General features: G+C 40.4%; 1 protein-coding gene across 1 annotated transcript in view; it reads left to right on the plus strand.

Annotated features, from left to right (window-relative positions):
* LOC122655184 (endoribonuclease Dicer homolog 2) overlaps nucleotides 1-22,159 on the plus strand; it is a 168,160-nt gene that overhangs the window by 126,472 nt on the left and 19,529 nt on the right. The window contains exons 19-20 of the mRNA XM_043849399.1: nucleotides 17,911-18,120; nucleotides 20,249-20,650. Of these exons, the coding sequence (XP_043705334.1) occupies nucleotides 17,911-18,120; nucleotides 20,249-20,650 (612 nt within the window). The remainder of the gene's footprint in view (nucleotides 1-17,910; nucleotides 18,121-20,248; nucleotides 20,651-22,159) is intronic.

A 22,159-nucleotide genomic window follows, 5' to 3' on the forward strand; every position in this document is an offset into this window, starting at 1 on the left:
GGATCTCCAACAATGGTGTACTTGTGTCCTATTTGATTGGCTCAATGCACTCAGACCTTGCTGATGTTTTTCTTCTCCTTGATACAGCCCATCAAATTTGGTCTGCTTACGAGGAGACATATGGACAGCTCGGTAATGATGCACAGGTGTATGAGCTACGAAAGAAGGCCAATAATATTACTCAGGGGGAGTTATCTGTCTCCAAATACTATACTACTTTGCGTAGTCTCTGGCAACAACTGGACCATTTTTCTGATTACCATCCCACTACAGCTACTGATATCACTACATATAAGAAACATCTGGACAAAAACAGGGTCTATGATTTTTTGGCTGGTTTGAACATGGAGTATGACCAGATTCGTGTTCAGGTATTGGGTCATTCCTCTTTTCCCACACTTGAACAATCTTATGCTTTGGTCTCCTCTGAAGAGAACCGTTGGGCTGCTATGCTCCACCCTCCTGTTACTGACAGATCGGCCCTCCAGTCTGCTACCCAGGCTACTCCTGCCCCTGTCGGACATGTTTCTCTTGGTGATTCTACTACAGGGACTGTTACTTGTGAGCATTGTCACAAGCCTTACCACACCAAAGAGAAGTGCTGGAAACTTCACAGGAAGCCAGCTGACTTTTACGCTAAACGGGCTACCAAGAAAAAGACAAAAAATAAGGCAAACCACTCTGAATCTGTTCCTACAGCCCTGGCTACTGACATTAGCCTATCCCAGGATGATCTACAGGCTTTCCTACGACTGCTAAGGTCTTCCGCTGCTGCTGCCTCTACTACATCAGCTCTTGCCACCTCTTCTGCTCCGTCAGGTTCACACTTTGCCCGGTTAGGTATTCCATTTGGTGGTCATTGTGCTTCTATAGCTTCCCATCCTTAGATCATAGATTCTGGGGCTACGGATCACATGACCGGTTCCTCTAGCCTGTTCCATCGGTATTCTCCCACTTCTGTGAAAGGCAAGGTCAAAGTAGCTGATGGTTTCCTTTCCTCCATATCTGGAAAAGGAATCATCAACTGCACTTCCTCCCTTACTTTGTCTTCAGTTTTCATATTCCTAATTTTACTTACTAACCTTCTTTCTATTAGTAGTCTTACTTGTGATCTTAACTGTAAAGTGACTTTTTTTCCTTCCCATTGTGTGTTTCAGGATCTGGCCTCTAGGAAGACGATTGGATTAAGTAAAGTGCATGGTGGCTTGTACATGCTTGATGATGGTCGTCTCACTCCACCCCCATTACCATCTCCACATCAGAACTCCTTAGTCTCTTCTGAAATTTACCAGTGTTACTCAAGATTAGATCACCCTTCATTAGGAATATTAGCATCTTTATTTCCTACTTTGGTCAAATGATGTGATATGACCGATTTTTTTTATGAGGCTTGTGTTCTGGCCAAACAGACATTCTACTTATTCGGTTTCAAATAAAAGGAGTTCTTCACTTTTTCAGTTGGTACATTTTGATGTTTGGGGCCCTAGTTGTAAAACTTCCCTTTTTGGTCATCGTTGGTTTGTTTCTTTTATTGATTGTTATTCTAGGCATATATGGGTTTATCTTATGCACACTTAAGAGTCAAGTTTTTTCCTGTTTTCAGCATTTCCATAGAATGGTCCAAACTCAGTTCCAGGCTAATCTCAAGGTTTTGAGAAGTGATAATGGCACTGAGTATAAGGAACACCAATTTCAGAAGTATTTGGCTGATAATGGGATTATTCACCAGACTAGTTGTATCGATACCCCAACCCAGAATGGTGTGGCTGAAAGGAAGAACTGACATTTGTTGGAAGTGATCAGGGCGTTGATGTTTTCGCGCCATGTCCCCTCCCAATATTAGGGGGATGCTATCCTCACTGCAACCTATCTCATTAATCGGTTGCCTTCTCGTGTTCTTTACTCTTGCAGTCCGGCTAAACTTTTACATGGGAATTCCACCTTTGTGGTTCCTCCTAAGGTGTTTGGTTGTGTGTGCTATGCTAGAAACACAAAATCTCATGGTAAACTTGACCCTCGTGGGTTGTGGTGTGTTTTTTTGTGTTATTCTCCAATCCAGAAAGGTTATAAGTGTTACCATCTCCCTTCCCATCGTACTCTGGTCAGTATGGATGTTGTTTTTGTCAAACATGTTTCCTATTATCCATCTCCACATCTTTAGGGGAGAATTCTGGTTCTAATGAAGATGTGTTTGTGCTTCCTCCCCTTGAGGCTCCTCCTACTTTGGAGCCTATGGCTGCTATCCAGCCTACTTTGGCTGCTGCCCCTTCTCCTATGGCTGCTGTCCAGCCTACTTTGGATCCTACTTTGGCTGCTGCCCCTTCTCCTTTACCAGGGGAGCTTGTAGAAAATAATGATGGTCATGTTCCTAGTCAGGGTGAGTTGACTTCAGTCCAGAAAACCATCAGTGAATTTCAAAAGAGAATTGGCAACTTGAATGTTATCACCTACCAAAAGAGATGCTCCAAAAGAGGGTAGCATCAATCTACTGTGGCACGCATACCTATCTAATTACCGGCTTAGGACCCAGATCCTCGTCCTCATCCTCCTGGTGAGACTTCTCCTTCCGAACTACCTATTGCTCTTTGCAAAGGTACTAGGACTTGCACCTTGCATCCCATTTCTCACTTTGTTTCTTGTAGTTCTCTTTCTCCATCTTTTCGTGCATTTATGTTTTCTCTTTCTTCTGTTTCTGTTCCTAAAAATTGGTAGGAAGCTTATGCAGATGGAAAGTAGAAGGCAGCTATGTTGGAAGAAATGAACGCCTTAAGAAAAAATAATACTTGGGATCTTGTAGATCTTCCTCTAGGGAAAAAACCAGTGGGATGTAAATGGGTCTTTGTGGTCAAACAGAAGGTTGATGGCACTGTGGATCAGTATATGGCACGTCTGGTTGCAAGAGGCTTTACTCAGACATATGGGATTGACTACCAGGAGACTTTTGCTCCTGTTGCAAAGTTGAATATAGTTCGGGTTTTGATCTTGTGCAGTCAATCTTGGATGGGATCTACAACAGCTGGATGTGAAGAATGCCTTCCTGAATGGAGAACTTAGTAAGGAGGTGTACATGGATATTCCATTAGGGTTTTCTTGTGACAATAATCAAGGTAAAGTTTGCAAGTTGAAGCGAGCACTTTACGGGCTGAAGCAGTCACCTAGAGCTTGGTTTGGTCGGTTTCACAAGGCCATGATTTCTGTGGGCTATAAACAGAGTAATGCTGATCACACTCTCTTTATAAAGAGGGCTGGAAAAACCATCACTGTTCTTATAGTCTATGTGGATGACATTGTGGTTACTGTCAACCGGTTGAAGAAGTTTCTTGGGCAGGAGTTTGAGATTAAAGATCTAGGGAAGCTACGGTACTTTCTAGGGATTGAGGTTGCTAGGTCTTCTAAAGGCATCTTTCTCTCCCAAAGGAAGTATGTCCTAGACTTGTTGTCTGAAACTGGTTTGTTACGATGTCATCCTTTAGATACTCCTATCGAGGCTACTATTCGTCTCAAAGAAAAGGAGGGTGAACCTATCGATAAAGGCCGGTACTAAGACTAGTGGGGAAGCTGATTTATCTCTCACACACACGTCCAGACATTGCTGTTACTGTGAGTACTATGAGTCAGTTTAGGCATGACCCCTATTCTTCTCATATGGAGGCTGTCCTTCGGATTCTTCACTACTTGAAGTCAGTTCCTGGAAAAGGCATTCTTCTGTCTCCTCATGGTCTCCTATGGATAGAGGCATATACCGATGCTGATTGGGCTGGTTCTGCTTATCGAAAATCTATCTCTTGGTATTGTTTTTTCGGAGGAGGCAATCTTATTACTTGGAGTAGCAAGAAGCAGAATGTGGTCGCTCGGTCTAGTGCTGAAGCAGAGTTTCGTGCTATGGCATAGGGCATTTGTGAGTTACTTTGGCTGAAAGGCTTGCTACAAGATCTTGGTGTTCCTGTTCATCTTCCTATGATGTTGTACTAAGACAACAAAGTTGTAATCACTATTGCTCATAATCCAATACAACATGATCGCACCAAGCACGTTGAAGTGGACAGACATTTTATCAAGGAAAAGTTGGAAGACGGATTGATTTGTTTTCCCTTTGTGAAGTATACTGATCAGGTTGCTAATATTTTCACCAATAGATTGTCTAGAAAATTGTTCCATCCTAATCTAGTCAAGTTGGGCATGATTGACATAGTTGCTCCAACTTGAGGGGGAGTGTTAGAACCGTAGGGGTATTTTAGACCCTTTTCTTATGTTTTTTATGTTTCTGTTATGTGGGCTTTAGTTCCACATTTCTTATTTGTATTTTTATTCTCTATTCTCATTGATATAAATAAAGAGCTTGGGATGATCATTAATCATCCAAGCCTTACTCTAATTCTAAATCTGTTAACATCTTGTTTATCGCTTCTTTTACTTTGGACATCCTAATTTTACGTACATATCTTCGTGAGGAAGAATCCCTGTGAATGACGCTTTCCGTGGCACTGTCACTCGAAGGGTCTTTATTAAGGATGCCATAGAAGTACTCTTTCCATCTCTCTTCAATGTCCTCGTCCTTTATAAGTATTCTGCCATCTTCGCTCTTAATACATCGAACATGATCTAAATCTCTGGTCATCCTTTCTCTTACTTTAGCTATTTTAAAAATAGCTTTTTCCCCATCCTTAAAATTCAGATTATGGTAGAGATCGTCATATTTCTTCGTTCTTGCTTTCCCCACGATCTTCTTGGCTTCGTTTTTGACAAGCTTGTATCTTGTTAGATCCTCTACCTCTTTAGACCTTTGCCATGATTTAAAGCAAGCTTTCTTGTTCTTAATGGCTGCTTGGATATCATCAATCCACCACCAGGTCTCTCTAGGCGCATGCCGAATACCTTTCGATTCCCCCAAAACCTCTTTAGCAACCTTGTTTAAATGGGCCGACATCTCGACCCACATCCTGTTGGGGTCTCCCTCAAGGTCCCATTTTCCTTGTTTGATCACATTTTGTAAATGGCTTCAAGTACTCTCCTTTATTTTCCACCACTTGATCTTAGGACAAACAGGTATCCTACTCTTCTGAGAAGTGAGCACAAGGATGATGCATGATGATGCAGAGAAATTGGCTAACAAGGTTCTTTTCCAGAATCTGGTCCACACAAGATCAAACCCAAGTCCAAGTCTGGTTCTCAAGCCAAGTCGTGGACTTCTAGAAGCAGTCAAGTTCTTCTGCCCACAAAGTTCTAGCAGTTTCTTTGTGTCTTTTCGTATTCCAAGGCAGCATTAAGTGCCTTCCATTGCCAGTTTTCAAAGTCTTGTTTGTAGTTCCTATGTCTTGTGAACAGCTTTCTAGGTCTTGGCAGTAGTTTACCATACCTAAGACTTGTGATCTATGTATGGGGTACTTTATAGGGGTTTCGGAATTCTAACTGTCTCTTTATTGCTATTGTGCTGTACTCAAGATTTCTATCTCTATATAATGCAAGTCCTGGCTGCTCTCAAAAGGTAAGCATTGAATTTCAAACATAGCATCTGAATATTTCTTGTATGATTCAAGAGGGCTAAAGTGAGACTCCTACAACGAACTTAGGTGAGACTCCTACAGTGGGGCACTTGTAGGACTCTAGTTGGCAAGTTACCTTACTATTATCAACAACTAGACATACTCATCCATCACCACCTTCAACATTCGAACACTAACACAGGAGGTCAGCAAGAAACCTCATTCACCCTTTCTTACACCAACTCTCTTCCTTCCTCTCAATCAGCAGTCATTCCTTTCCTAAACCCCCAAAACTGTGGCCTATTCTTTACCCTAGTCTCTTTCCCAATTCAATCTTGGCTTGTTTACCCTCTCGGGTTTGCAACAAATTGGACATCCAACAATAGTTAATCAAGGGCTTATAACAATGCCCCAAACTACAAGCACAATAATGAATGTAAATCCCCCCATTAATACAGGTATTAACTTAAGCATTTCCTTAAACAGCTAGCCTGTAGTCCAATACATACAAAATAGGGATTTGTAAACATGTGGATTACTTCACCAGAGTAACCCACTGTTGACTGTTCTACTGATGTGTAGAAATCATACCAAATGCGCTCCAATCATCAATGCAGTCATCTTAGTCACCAAAACCGTTTTTCACCATTACTGGTTACAGTTAGCTACTAACTAGACTGTCAAGTACTATTGTGGGTTTTGGTTATCTGAACAAAGGATAAAAGATGAATTAGATCATAAGAACATCTTAATATGCCCACAAAGTGACCATATGCATTTGAATAATTCTGATAATCTCAACCCTATGCTGTTTGGCCTTCAAGGAAAAAGGAGAGGAGACACACACATGCACACACTGATAGAGAGAGAGAGGGACTTGGGGTGTCTTGTTCCATCCACTAGTTGGATTCAAGGTTAAGAAAGTAAGTAGGAGAGGAGGAAGAAGTTGAAGGTGGAAGAAAAAGAGAAAGGAGGAAGAATGAGACAGCAAAGAAGAGAAGAGGATAATTTCGGTTGAGTGGCTTGTGTTGGAGAGAGACCTCCACACATCTATATTACTTCAATAATATTAAGGAAAGTATTACATCCACCTCCCTAGGGAGGTAAAAGATAAAAAAGGATAAAGAAAGGGAAAATACGTAATAAGGCAACTGGACATAAGACTAGTTCCTAAACTGCCCTTAGTACATAACTTCTAACACTCCCCCTCAAGCTGGAGAATATATGTCATGCATTCCCAGCTTGTATAAGAGGGTACTAAACTGAAGGAAGATAAGCCCCTTGGTGAAGATGTCTGCCAGTTGATCACCAGTCTTCACGAAAGGGGTACAAATGCAGCCGGAGTCAATCTTCTCTTTGATAAAGTGTTGATCCACTTCAATATGTTTTGTTCTGCCATGTTGCACTGGATTGTGAGCAATACTGATGGCTGTCTTGTTATCATAGTAGAGTCTCATAGGCCCTTTAGTCTCCAACCCCAATTCTTGAACTAGTCTCTTCAACCAAATGAGTTCACACACTCCATGGGCCATAGCTCTAAATTCTGCTTCTGCACTGGATCTGGCTACAACATGCTGTTTTTCGCTTCTCCATGTAACCAAATTGCCTTCCACAAAGGTACAATAGCCGGAAGTGGATCTCCTATCTGTGATGGATCCAGCCCAATCAGCATCAGTGAAACCTTCCACTCTCAAGTGATCATGCTTGGCATACAACAACCCTTTTCTAGGGGAAGACTTCAGATATCTGAGAATACGATACACAACATCTAAGTGGCCACTCTTGGGGGCATGCATAAATTGGCTCACTACTCCCAGTGCTTAGGAAATATCTGGGCGTGTCATAGAAAGATAGCTTTCCTGCATCAACAAGAGAGGGACCATAAGCTTCCCCTAATTTGTGTTTCTGCTCAATAGGAGAGCTTGCTGGTTTGCAGCCTAAAGTCCCTGTCTCTGTCAACAAATCAAAAACAAACTTCCGTTGACATATGTTGATTCCCTTCTTGGACCTTGATACTTCAATCCCTAAGAAGTACTTCAACTGACCCAGATCTTTGATTTCAAATTGTTGGGCCGCGTAGATCTGCAGTTTATCTATCTCAGTTGTATCATCTCCAGTGACCACAATATCATCAACATAGACAATAAGAGCTGTAATGGTACCATGCCCCCGCTTGGTAAAGAGAGTGTGGTTAGCTTGACTCTGGGAATACCCATTCTTCAAGATGGCCTGCCGGTAGCGCTCAAACCATTCCTTTTGGTGACTGTTTGTGACCATAGAGTGCCTTCTTGAGAAAAGAGAGTGTGGTCAGTTTGACTGTGGGAATACCCATTCTTCAAGATGGCCTGCCGGTAGCGCTCAAACCATTCCTTTTGGTGACTGTTTGTGACCATATAGTGCCTTCTTGAGAAGACACACTTTCCCTTTAGCTGAAGGTATGTTGAAACTTAGTGGATTTTGCATCTACACTTAGTCTTCTAAGTCACCATGAAGGAAGGCATTTTAACATCTAACTAATATAATGGCCAATCTTTATTGGCAGCCACTGCTAAAAGAACTCTTATAGAGTTGTGCTTAGCTACAGGAGCAAATGTTTCCTGATAGTCAATTCCATAGACTTGACTGTACCCCTTGGCCACCAACCTTGCTGTGTATCTCTGAACAGTGCCATCTGATTTATATTTGATGGTGTAAACCCATCTACATCCAACTGGAACACGTCCTCTGGGAAGATCCACCAATTGCCAAGTACCATTCTTCTCAAGAGCCATCATCTCCTCAGACATAGCTTGTCTTCACTTTGGGTCAGACATAGCATTAGTAACATTCCTGGGAATAGAAGTTGTAGAGAAAGCAGTAATAAAGGCAAGACCTGTAGAAGAAAGAGCACCATAGGAAACAAACTGGGATATAGGATTAGTACAAGCTCGTTTCCCCTTTCTAACAGTAATATGAAGGTCTAAATCAAATGGAGGAGAAGGTGGAGGAGAAGGGCTACCACCTGATTGAGGAGAATGAATCTCAGGATGTGGATCTGGATCCGAAGAGGACTCTTGGCAGGTCTTCTTTTCTTTTTTATACAAGCCTTCACCTCTCTTGCATTTAATGTGGTAATCCTTCTCCTTCTCATTACTAGAACCACTTTCAACAACCAATTTTGTATTCACACCTGATTAATCATCAGTATCAACCACATCCACAGTCCTATGTTTTCCAATGTCAAGCATAAAAGGAGAGATAGGGAGAGGAGAATGAAGGAAATCAGCAGCCTGGTCAGTTCCACAATTCTCCCCCCAAAGAGGATGCTAAGAAGTGGCAAAGAGGGACAGATTCAAGAAAGGTGACATCTTTGGAGAGAAGACACCGGCGAGATGAAGGATGATAACATTTGTAGCCTTTGGAAGTAGAAGAGTACCCAAGAAAGAGATACTTAAGGGCTTTGGGATCAAGTTTAGTGCGATGGGGTTTGTTAATATGCACATAACAAACACAGCTAAAGACTTTGGGAGGAAGAGAGAAAGCAGAAACCTGTGGAGATAAGGTTGCTAAGGAAGATTTGGAACCACGGAGTTTACTAGGCATGCGATTTATGAGAAAAGAAGCAGTGAGAAGGGCTTCAGACCAGAAGGTTTTAGGAACATGCATGCTAAAGAGAAGACTCCGAGTGACCTCCAATAAGTGGCGATTTTTCCTCTCAGCTACCCCATTTTGTTGGGTTGTGTCAAAACACGCTAGCTAATGGATAATACCATTATCATAAAGAAGATTTGGAGACCACCAAACATGTACTCCCCCCCCCCCCTTTATTAGACCGAACAATTTTTATTCGAGTATCAAATTGAGTAAGAATCATCTGATAAAAATTTTTAAGTGCATCACAGACATCACTTTTATGCTTCATAGAACAGTCCAAGTAGCACGAGAAAAATCATCAACAAATGAAACAAAGTAACGATAACCAAATAAAGAGGTAGTAGGGGAAGGACCTCAAACATCTGAAACAGAGAATGAGAAGGAAAAAAAGTGACACAACAATTTAGAGATTTAGTCAAATGACTCACAGACAAAAGATTAAGGGTAAGGTTAGGGACATGAAGAACCTAAGTAAGAGAGATAAATAATGTAACAGGGATACTGCCCTTACCAGAGATGGAGGAAAGGGAGCCATCAGCCACCCGAACCGTATCTTTACTAGAACAAATGGTATAGGAATCATAATAATGGGATGTACCAGTCATGTGGTCAGTGGCACCAGATTCAATCACCCAAGAGGCCAAGACTGGGCTGCAGTAGAAGCTGAGGTGGAGACTTGCAAAGTTGATGATGAAGAAGAGCTAGCCACTGAGGATGTAGAGGATGTGCTCAGCTATGACATTACCCTACGAAACACTGCATCTGCCAGAGTGGAGTCATCCTGGGTAGCATCTGCCTCAGTCATAATAGAGTGTGCTCCTCGAGCTCACCCTCTACGGCCACCACGAGCACCACCCCATGTACCAAGAGGAAGGCCATGAAGAGTCCAACACCTATTCTTGGTATGTCTAGATCTCCCACAATGATCACATTTAAACCTGTCTTAGCCAGCTCTACTAGTACCACTGGTCTTAACTGCTCCGTCTTCCCCAAGGTTAGGCCCCTGGCCTCTATTACCTCCACGGGTGTCTCGGAAAGAACTAGAATTGAGGGCTGACTTCTCAAGAGAAGATACTGGAGCTGATTCCATAGTAACACGCCGAGTCTCCTCACTCTGTAAGTAACTACAAACCTCATCAAGAGATGGAAGGGGGGACCGGCCTAAAATCTGGAGCCTGACTGGTTCATAATCAGGGTTCAAACCACCAAGTAAAGTGAAGACACGCTCTTTTTCAAGAGTACGTTCCACCTTTACTTCATCCTCTGGATTGCTCAATTGAAGATCTCTGTATTGATCATACTCCTCTAAGAGACTAATATAAGCATTGTAGTACTCATAAATGGTCCTATCACCTTGCTTCATTGAATTAATTTTTTGATGGAGATGATAGACCTTGGAGGAGTCAACTACTCTGTCAAATGTCTAGGAGACACTGTCCCAAATTGCCTTGGCATTTAGTTTTCTCATAAACCTTCTCCCAATCTCGGTCTTCATGGAGAAGATTAACCATGTCATGACTGTGGAATTTTTTGTCTCTCATTTGTCATAAGTAGGAGAACCTGCCTCTGGGGCTTAATAGCGCCAGTAATATATCCAAGTTTCCCTTTACTCCTAAGAGATAACTTCACAAAATGTGACCAGTCCAAGAAATTGGTGTTATCAAGCTTCACAATGGAGATCTGAGGATGAGAGTTCTCATTAACAAATTGAGGGACTGTTGGAGTGGGCTGTGAATCAGCCGAACCAAGCCCAAAAGTCTCTGAATCAACCATCTTGTAGGGAAAATAGCACTTGACCATATACTAGGATACCAATCCAAGTGGGGAGTACACACTCAACCCAAAAAGGAACCAAATACAAGAAAAGAACAGAAATAGCCTTGGGAATACTTCACTCTAATACTCTCCAAGGGGTAACACCAACCTTAAACAGGTTCAAAAGCTTCACAAAAGCTGTGCACAACCATTACTCAACAAAGGAGGCAGCATATTGCAGTCCAAATGCAATAAAAAAGGGAATCAGACATTCTCGGCTTTACCTGGGCAGAAAATAGGATTCCAGGAAGAAGAGTTGTGCTCAGATTGAGCCTTCAAGCAGAAAGAGGAAGCACATGGCCCTTAAACAACACCCTTGGGCGATTCTAGTGACCCATTCCAATCCGCAAACCCATGCCGAGAGACAGAGATAAAGGGACTGCAATGCAAGGTTTAATATTTCGCTATATATCGGTATCTCAGGCCTACCGAGATATCCGAAATATCGTGAAATATTCCCGAAATATTGCGTTTTTTCTGCAATATTTCGGCGGTCCATCTCGGGGGTTATTTGGCCATATCTAGGCCTGAAACTTCATGGGCACCCTTATTTAAGATAAATAAACACATTTAAACCATAAAATTGCAAAAACATGAATTGAAATTGGTGTTTTGGGCTTGCACCCTTGATTGACATATGGTCGCCGACCCTAATGTATAAACCTTGGTTAAATACACATTGGTTAGGCAGTTAAAGACATAAAAGAAATGTAAACAAACTAATTAAAACTCATAAGACATAATTCATAATCATATTCTCATAAACTCCATAATACATTAATAGTCAATAACTCAAAAGTCAAAACTCAATAGCTCAAATGCTTAAAGCCTTAAAAGCAATATAGAAAGTGTCAAAGTCACAACTTCACAAGTTCACAAATTACAACTTATAACTTATAAGTTACAAGTGCTAATAATAGTTGTTGTGCCTCCCTGATCAATCCTACTCATACCCCGTTGGAGTTGACGTCCATTATTCTCTGTTTGAAGGACATATGTGGACCACGGTATAGAATCGGAGAAGAAACGAGTGTAGTCATCCACAAGTGTCATGTAAATGGAGTCATCAACATATTGTAGGTATCCAATCCTAGGATATAAGCTAGGGTTACCAATCGATCCAGTCCGTGAAGAAGATGGTCCACTGTGATATGATGTCGGCACCGGCGGAAGAGGCGCTGGCATTGGCTGCATGTATGGCTGGTGAGGTTGGTAGCTAGGCCCGCTAAGGTATGCAAAGATGTCATCGACAAAAGATGATCCAGTATGTCCCTAGGACTGGGACTGGTAGTCATAGTCCCCTACCCCACTAAACTTCCCATATGATGATGATCCATATCCATATCTACCGTAAGGTTGTGATGCACCATAATCTGATGGCAATGGAGTGGAATGTGCGTCAAAAGATGGGGCACGCCAATGTCCAATCAGTCCTCCCTCCCTATCACCCATACGCAAACCACCAATAGAGGTAGATAGGTCATCAATGTCCATGTCATTAGGTTGCAACTATGTTTGTCGACCCCTACGCTTCCTGTTGTATGTATGTAGGGGACGTCTTGAGGGTGGGGGTACGGGGGCACGTGCTCCATGGTCCGTATCTTGTGTGGCATGATCAAACTGTGTCTCTCCAGTGAATCGGAGTGGCTCTACAGGCGCCGTATCCTGGCCTACCACATAACGCTCTCGCATGCCGTCAAATTCTTCACCAGCATCACCACCACCAACATCACCACCACCAGCATCACCTTCACCACCACCAGCATCACCATCACCACCATCATCATCATTTGAGGACTTAGACCAGTCTTCATCATCAGCAACATTGCCATCAGTGGGCTGGAATGGTATGGGTGAGGCTTCCCATGCATGTATCTAACCCTCGTCATCCATATACTCATCCACATCAGCACTAGTCTCAGAAGCTGTCATGGGGTCGGGCCTACCTCCCTCCTCATCCAACACTGACTCACCTCTATCCCTCACCCAATCTACAATAGGGTCCTCATCGTCTGAGTCAACTTGAAAGATTTCAGCGAGATCAATAGTGCCCCTCTGTCCCTTATGTCCCATGCGTATGTGTTGCAGTTTCAGCCTCAAGTTGTAGTGCACATACACCATGTCAGATAAACGTTGAGACCCCAATCTGTTGCGCCTCTTGGAGTGGATGAGTGCAAAGGTACTCCAGTTCCTCTCACAACCAGATGCAGAACATGTTTGGGCAAGGACTTTAATTGCTATTCTTCTTAAGTTCTCAGCCGATTCCCCATACAACACCCACCATTCAGCTACATTACAAGTTTACAACAAAAAAGACATGTGTCAAATGTTGTTTCAACTTTCAAATGTCAATACATATGTAATTTAAAACTTAAAAGAATTACTAGCATCACCACGTGCTCTGCCTTGCTTCACAACCTCGGCCCAAAACTTCCCAATGCATCCCTAAATACCTTGATCTACACCCATGTGGAAAATTAGTAAGTACTTCTTCACTACTTGTTTGAAAGCATCAATAAGTTGAGTTTCCAAATGAATTGTAAGACTCACCTCATTGTTGCAAATTGCTTGTAGTGCACCATCTGACTCCAACTTCTTCACTACTCGTTTCACAGCATCAATAAGTTGAGTTTCCAACCCAAGCCTATTGTTATATTGATACTTAGGGTTCAAGTAGTATGCTGAAATATGACATATAGAATAGAGGTATTGTCAAATGCATAGGTAATTAGTAAATAATAATACTATGAATTAGTAAACATAAAACAAATTTACTCACCAGCCTTATGCAGTGGATGCATAAGTTGATTCTCCCAGCGAGCATTGATGATATCTAAGAAGTGTTTGCTACTGCGAGGAGCCACACTGTAGACACTATCTTTCATCAAGTCTATTGCAGCATATAGGACTGGCATGGTTGTGCCCTTCAAAGCGGAGTCAGCAATATGTAGAACTTTAACTACTGGCTCCAAAACTTTCACCACTTTGCTTAGTTTGGTCCAGAAGTCCTTAGATGACATCGTTGCTTGTGCTTCCCTCCCACTTGCAGTCTTGGAATCCTTCCATCCAAACCACTCCTCAGAAGCAAACATACTTCTCAGCCCGGCCTTCTTTGTCTGAATGCTTTCGAGGGCAATGTAGTTGGTGGCAAATCTTGTGATGCCAGGCCTAACCAAGTCACCCCCACATTTTTCCCTCAATAGATTGAGTGCATAGGAGTGGTTGTATACAAAGTTGGTGACTTGTCTTGCACTTTCAACCACAGTCTTCACCAATTTTAACTTTCCCATATCCTTTAGCATTAAGTCAATGCAATGGGCTGCACACGGAGTCCAGGAGAGCCGATACTTACTATTGTTAATCATCTTCTCACCGGCCAGCTTGAAGTTGCTTCCATTGTCCGTTACAATCTGGACAACATTCTCAATACCCACGTCTTTTTCCACTACTTCCTTTAACAATCTGTAAATATATTTTGCATCCTGTATCTCTTTGGATGCATCCACAGATTTGCTGAACACTGTCCTCCTATCACAATAAACCATAAAATTGATGATGGACTTTCTTGTAGGCCCAGTCCATCCATCTGCCATTATAGTCACCCCATATGTCTCCCACATACTCCTCATCTCACTAATGTACTCATCAATCTCACTCTTTTGTTGAGGTAGATAAACATTCATTACCTCATATGGGGTGGGGCCCTTGAATCCTGGGCCAGCCTTTGCAATGGTATCTATCATGGTATCATAATGGGAGCCTTGTGCAGTGTTTGCTGGGATGGTATGGTATAGCATCCACTTAGCTATTGATTCTTTAACCAATCCCTTCATCCCCTTCTATGCTCCTTTGATCCTGGGTTGGCTGCTTCCTTTCTTCTTATGCAATTTAGGATCAGATGCTGATGGTGGTACTGGTACTGGTAGAGGTGTTGGGGCTGCCCTCACACTTTGTGATCTTCTAAAAGGATTAAAATATTTAGAACCTCTAAAACTACCAGCTCCTCCACTACCCCCTACTCTCTGTCTCTGCTGATCATCCTGAAAACTTACTCTACTCTTTGAAACAGTCCGCCTAAAATCCCTAGCCTCCTCTGCTGTTTGTATGTCATCAGGTACTGTAATGTCCTCATCATCAAAGGAGGAGGAGGAGGAGGAGGAGGAGTCATGGTATCGTCTTCCTCCTCCTATTGAACTCCTCACTGTATCCTCTAGTTGTTCTGTTATCCTTTGTTTGTCAGCCTTTCTCTTCTTCTTTCCCCTCAAACTGTAACCAAATTCTCTAGCTACTTGAGTAAGCACCATATGACAACCTACAACATCTTTAGATCCTCCAGTCAGATGTTGTTTAAGCCTACTGGACCCACCTCCCAAAAACTGCATGTGACAATAGTTACATTGGGATTTTCTCTTATCCCCATCAATGGGAGTGTCATGTAACCATGCAATGTCACCCCTATGCTGGTTGGCTGGTCTCTCTTGTTCCCTATGTTCTCTTTGCTCCCTATGCCCCCTCTTGACTACTTTCCCCCATATTTTGCTTGCCCTTCGCAAGTTGTCTATCACGATCCGCCATAATAATACTTGTTTACTACAATGTAAGTAACACAAACAATTAAAAAACTTAATGTAGATGCACTTCAATTGACACTTTTAGATTACTAATACACTTGTATAGTTATTTAATATTTTTCCCCTAACCCTTATGTTTTTCACATAATTAAAAATAATTTTTTATATATAATGTTAATATAAATATTGACCTAACACAACAAAAACAAAAATTAGTAAACATAATATATATGTAATGCATTTCAAAACATGTAGAAATAGCTTTCATATTTTTTCATTATTTTTTAAACTTAAAGCTCATATTTTTCCTTATTTATATCTGTTTTTTTTTTTTATTTTTTATATATTTTTCTTAATTTCTGAAAATTAAAATAATTATTTAAGAGCAGAAAAATAAATCCGACACCGTGAAGCAGTAGATCGGCCATTGGTGTCTAACATATATTTAATTCATTACCATCTAAGTCATATTACCCCTAATTATTTCCTATTTTAGTTGTAGGAAAATGAATTTTTAAAACAAGAAATTAAAAAAAAAATACATATGGAAAAGAAATTTCAACACCGTGAGGCTGTAGATCGGCCTCCGGTGTCTAACATATATTAATATCATCAACATACAACAACTTTTGTACAAAGTATTTAAAAAAAAAAAAATAGTTTTAGAGAAATTGAATTTACCTTAAATAGTGAAAATAGGCTTGGATGATGAGCTTGGATGACCCTCCGACGTCTTCTCGGCGACAAGGAGCTTCAACAATGCTTAGATGATGCTTGGAAGGGAGGAAGAAGAGCAAAAAATGAGGAAGAAGAGAGAAAAACAGAGTTCAGCAGGTCTCGGTCGAAATATCGACCGAGAGCTGCGAAATATGGTATAAGTTAGGCCCTCACGTGACACTTTTAGTGACTTTTTCAATATCTCGCGATATATCGTGAGTCCACGATATTTCGTCGATATCTCACGAGATATCATCGAAATATGGTATTTTTCCATTTCGGATTGGTATCGTATCTCGGACAACTCGAGATATACGAAATTTGGCGAAATATCGCCGAAATTTCGCGAGATTTTGAACCATGCTGCAATGTAGAGTTGGCGGTAACTCTAGCAGTGGCTAGAAGACCTTCAAATCATCAATAGAGCTTCATCCAAGCTCAAACAGCAGTAGAAAACACTAGAATAGGTTATTTCAAACCTATTTCGTAGTTCTTTCAACAGATTCTTTACATAGGAAGCTTCTCCTTGAAACCCTTTGTGCCCTAGGATTTCAAAGAGAAGAAAAAATGGGGATAAGAAGCTGCATTCGACTCTCAAACCCTAAATCTCTGATACTAAGTTGGATTCTAGGTTAAGAAAGTAAGTAGGAGAGGAGGAAGAAGTTGAAGGTGGAAGAAGATGAGAAAGGAGGAAGAATGAGACAAGAGAGAAGAGAAGAGAATAGTTTCGGTTGAGTGACTTGTGTTGGAGAGAGACCTCCACACATCTATATTACTTCAATAATATTAAGGAAAGTATTACATCCACCTCCCTAGGGAGGTAAAAGGTAAAAAAGGAAAAGAAAGGGAAAATACATAATAATCCAACTAGACATAAGACTAGTTCCTAAACTACCCTTATTACATAACTTCTAACAACACTATCCAACATTGACCATGTCCACATCTCGGCTAGGAATACTAGGCATCTATTAATGCTGACCGATTGTTTGCATGTGGAATTATCTTCTGCAATCCTCCTATTTATCTTTAATGGAACATAAGAAATTTCAAGAAATTATCCTTTGTCAAGATGTAGTCAATTCTTGTAGATTGTTTAATGAAACCCCTCTTGAGGAATGTTTGAAATGACTTTGAAAAATGCCCTAATTAAATTACAGAAATATGTCATTGATGTTAGAGTTTTGAGACATGGGTGAGAACAGGGTTCCTTTTTCCACATCACTCAGTTATATTGCTACTAAAAGTTCATATCCAAAGTTCATGAATTGATTGGGTTCTCTCTCTTTCTCTCTCTCCCCCCTCTCTTTCTCTCTCTGCATTAATGCATGACCTTTTAATTATTATGTGTCTATATCCTATGGGAATCTGTCTCTAGTTTTAATGAATTGGGTTATGCAGTTATGGCTTTTGTATTTCATTTTAATATGAAAACAATCTGGTTGAGCGAAAAAGTCTCTCATGTGAGATTGTTAAAATTTTTACAGAGTAAACAATATCAGGCTATTCAACCTAAAAAAAAAAAAACTAAAAAAAGGCCATTCATTGAGCACTTTCTTGTCAAATACCATTTTGTTGGCAATCATCCATGAGTTATTGAAGTCACCTTCCATTTGATATTTTTTGTATAATTCTATTCTAAAATTTCTTTGAGTTCTTGTGGATAGTTTAACCTTTTCTACGCATAATAGGTTTTGGAAGCAATTACCACAAAGAGATGCCAAGAAGAGTTTTCTTTGGAATCACTGGAGACTCTTGGAGACTCATTCCTCAAGTATGTGACTTGTCAACAACTATTCAGGGCTAACGAACATCATCATGAGGGTCTTCTTAGTGCTCAGAAAGACAGAATGATTTCTAACATCTTTCTTTGCAAATTAGGATGTGACCACAAGCTTCCGGTATTATGTTATCTTATTGCTTTGTCTCCTTATTTGGACTGTCATGCTATTAGGATGTCTTCTATACATCACATTACTGCTGAATTGTTGTGGGTGAAGTCTCTTCTACAGCAATCTATATTGCAAACAATCCACTGTTCCATAAACGGACTAAATAGTAGACTCCTAGTGAATTGTTGTGGGTGAAGTCTCTTCACCAAGACATTGCTTCAGACTACTTTTATCGAATGGTGTGTTAAGCTTGGCATGGGTGATATATATGCTACAGCTTGAGAGGGAGTATTTAAGTTATGTTATATGTGCTACCACAGCGGTATTCTTGTCCTACCATACGGTGGTTTATGCTTATTGTCTTCTCTCTTTTCTACCGCAAGTTACATTTGAGCATAAATATCCTTGTGTTTGTCATATATATATATACACACGCGCGCGCGCATGGGAGAGGACTGTCAATAACCCATTAACTCAATTCTATTGACAGTCTTTTCTTGTTTTTTTCATCTCTCCTAATATTTCTCCTCGTCTCTCTCTTGGCAGTACCCTACTGCTTCTTTTCTTCTTCTTCTGTTATTCTTTGGTATTCTTTGTTTATTCTGCTTGTTGGTTGTTCTAGATCTTAAACTGCGACATCTCCAAAAAACTTTCACAAGTGCTGAGAGCAGATACACCTACTACTAAACTCCCAGTTTTTCTATGCAAGAAGAAGACGTAGAAAGAACAAAGAAGTTTGGGTCCAAAAAGAGTTTGTGATATGACATCAGCATATTATACAATAACAAATCCTCAGAAAATTAAAACTGTGTGGGCTCAGATGGAGTAGACTGTGTGTCCACCTCATGATTCTGCACTCATGGACTCTCTCCTACAAGGAATGGAGTTATTGAAGGTGGGGCATGCCATAGTATGGTGGAAGAGACCCTTGAAATGGGTCAAAATTTCGATCCATTTCGTTCGAAATGTGGTATTTCACAGTGTCTTCTAATTTCAGGAGGCTTAACTTATAATTGAAATTAAGGGGAACTCAGTATTAAGTTGAGTTGGAAGTTAGAGATTGTAAGAGAACAAGGAGAGAGCTGAGAGTAGAAGGTTGAAGAAGGAGAAGAGAAGATGAAGGAAGATGATTGTAGAATGTTGAGTGTTAGAGAAATGATCTCTACCACACCTATATTACTTCACTAACATAATATATGGAATTACATACAACTCCCTAGGGAGGTGAAAGGTAAAAAAAGCACAAATACAATGTAAGGCAATAAGTAAATAAGCTAGTTCCCAAAGTACCCTTAATAGATAACTCTTAACAAGTTAAAGATGGTAAATTACAGAAAACAAACTGTGAAGATTACATAAAACACCCTTCCACCACCACCACTCCCTCCCCCTCCCCCCCAAAAAAAAAAAACACGTGCACACCCGCATGAAGTTCTAATATGAGGATATGCGATTGAAATTAAATTTCAAAGTAAGAAACATACTACTGAGTGTGAACGAATAACCCCACATCAAAGAAGATTGAGACCTTGGATGACTTCATATTCGTTGGGCTTCTCCACCTAGTAGCTTAAGCTTTTGGGCTGGATAACTTGAGTACTTAATATTATATTAGAGCCACCACCATAATAAATCCATGAGTATAGCCAAGTTATGAAGAACGCATGCCATGTGTCACCCTTGGATGATTTCATGTTCCAATTGGGCCTCACCACCTAATAGCTTAAGCCTTTGGGTTTTAGCATTTTCTTAACAGTTTATATCATTTAAATAAGTTGAGTAGAAGATATTGCTATATGCATGATTACCCACTTGTCATGTTCTCAACATTTAATTATTTTCTTGAGGCCCTTAAATTTATTTATATGAGGTTACCATTACCTTCCCATATATGTGGCAAGATTGCCAATGGTTCCACTATAAAAATGCTAGTTGTTCTTCATAACATCGCAAATGCATTAAGGTGTTTGTTTTTTCTAGCAAAAACTTAATTCCATCATTTTGGAACTCCTTTTAGTCTACAATCTGAAACAAGGGGATTCGTTAAAATTTTTTCTTAAGTTGTCTCTTATTATGCTATTTTGATACAGGTGAAAAACCCCTCCAATTCATCTAAAATTCTTTCTTCTAATGGCAGGGTTTTATCCGTACCGAGTGCTTTGATCCTGGATTGTGGCATATTCCCGGTGAACATTCTGAGTTGGATGAAGTATTGCTTTCTACCTCGAGAAATATTTATAGTAAAGGAAGGAGGAAAATCAAGAGTAAAGTAGTTGCTGATGTGGTTGAAGCATTGATTGGCGCATACCTTAGCACAGGTGGAGAATCGGCAGCTTTAATCTGTATGGATTGGCTTGGTATGAAGGTTGACTTAGTTAATGTGCCACATGAGAGGCCTTTCCTGGCACATCCAGAGAGGCATATTAATATCAGCTACATTGAATCAATGTTAAAGTACTCATTCCATGAGCCTTCATTGTTGGTTGAAGCATTGACTCATGGTTCATACATGTTTTCAGAGATACCAAAATGCTACCAGGTTTCTCCATCTCTCTCTCTTTTCTTTTGAAAATTAGGTTTTTTCTATTCTAGTGTTGTGCCTATCATAAATATTCATTATGAAACTAGTATTGGGGAGTATAATTATTTTCCATGCCCTGGCTTAATAAATGTCCATATAATTCAGCATAATGAGTGGTCCATTCTGTATAAACTTGTAAATTGGTATAACTAAAAAAAAATATTTCTCCTTTTGTAAGCAGGATACTCCTATTTGCCATTTTCTGGATATTTCCATAGTTGTCAAGTTTTCAGGGATTTCTTGTTGAACAACTGAAATCTGTCAGCGACTGACAAACATATCTATGTCCTTGTTACATGGGCATCTATATCTCCTGAGTCCTTATGGTGCAGTGGTCGGGTTCCAAGCAGTTTACTGTTACATGGTTTCCTTATAATAGGAAGAGGACCAAGTTGCAGATGTATTCTGTTGTGAGGTAATCCAGTAAGAGAAGAGGAGAAACAGACAAGAAAGAGAGAGTAGGAAAAAGGAAGAGAAGACAGGGAAGAGAATAGGGTTCGAGAGAAAGTATTGGAGAGGGTGATTGACCTCTCTCCTCTTTACATTACTGTTTATTAAAGTAAAATTACATAAATTACCCTACATATTAATATATATAAACCCATGAGACCATAATACATGAAATTCCCTTCATACCCTTGCAATAAGTATTTCAACACTCCCCTCCTGCTGGAGAATAGATATCATACATGCCCAATTTTCTCAAGAGGGTATGAAACATTGGAGAATTAATTCTTTGGTTAATACATCAACCAACTGGTCTTTTTTCTTCCGAAAGGCTGTACAGATACAACTAGAGTCAACTTTCTCCTTTATCAAATGACGACCAAACTCAGTGTGTTTTATACAATCATGTTGTTCCAGATTTTGAGCTACGCTGATAGCTGCCTTATTGTCACAATATAGTCCCATGTAGTTATCAATTTACAATCCCAATTCTTGAACCAATTACTTTAACCATAGGAGTTCACAAATTCCACTTGTCATGGCTCGAAACTCTGCCCTTGCACTAGATCTGACACCAACAGATTGTTTATTACTTCTCCAAGTAACCAGATTTTAACCTATAAAAGTGCAATACCCTGATATTTACCTTTTATCAGTTTCATAACCAGCCCAATCAACGTCAGTGTAGGCCTCAATTCTCAAGTTATTTTTTTTTAGAACAACAGTCACTTTCCCGAAGTAGAATTCAAGAACCTGAGAATTCGATATACAGCTTCCATATGGCCAGTTCCAGGAGCATGCATAAACTGGCTTATTACTCCAACAACATATGCTATATTTGGATGAGTGAGAGAAAGATAGATCAATCTTCCTACAAGTTTTTGACACCTCCCTGCATCAGTCAAAGGATGGTTAGTATCTTCACCTAGATTATGATTTGGGTCAATGAGCTAATGGGCGAGTCCGCATGTTTACAACCTTACATCCCTATCTCTTTCAGAGATCCAACACATACTTCCT

Source organism: Telopea speciosissima, chromosome 3 (assembly GCF_018873765.1).
Source record: "Telopea speciosissima isolate NSW1024214 ecotype Mountain lineage chromosome 3, Tspe_v1, whole genome shotgun sequence".
NCBI classification, from domain to species: Eukaryota; Viridiplantae; Streptophyta; class Magnoliopsida; order Proteales; family Proteaceae; genus Telopea; species Telopea speciosissima.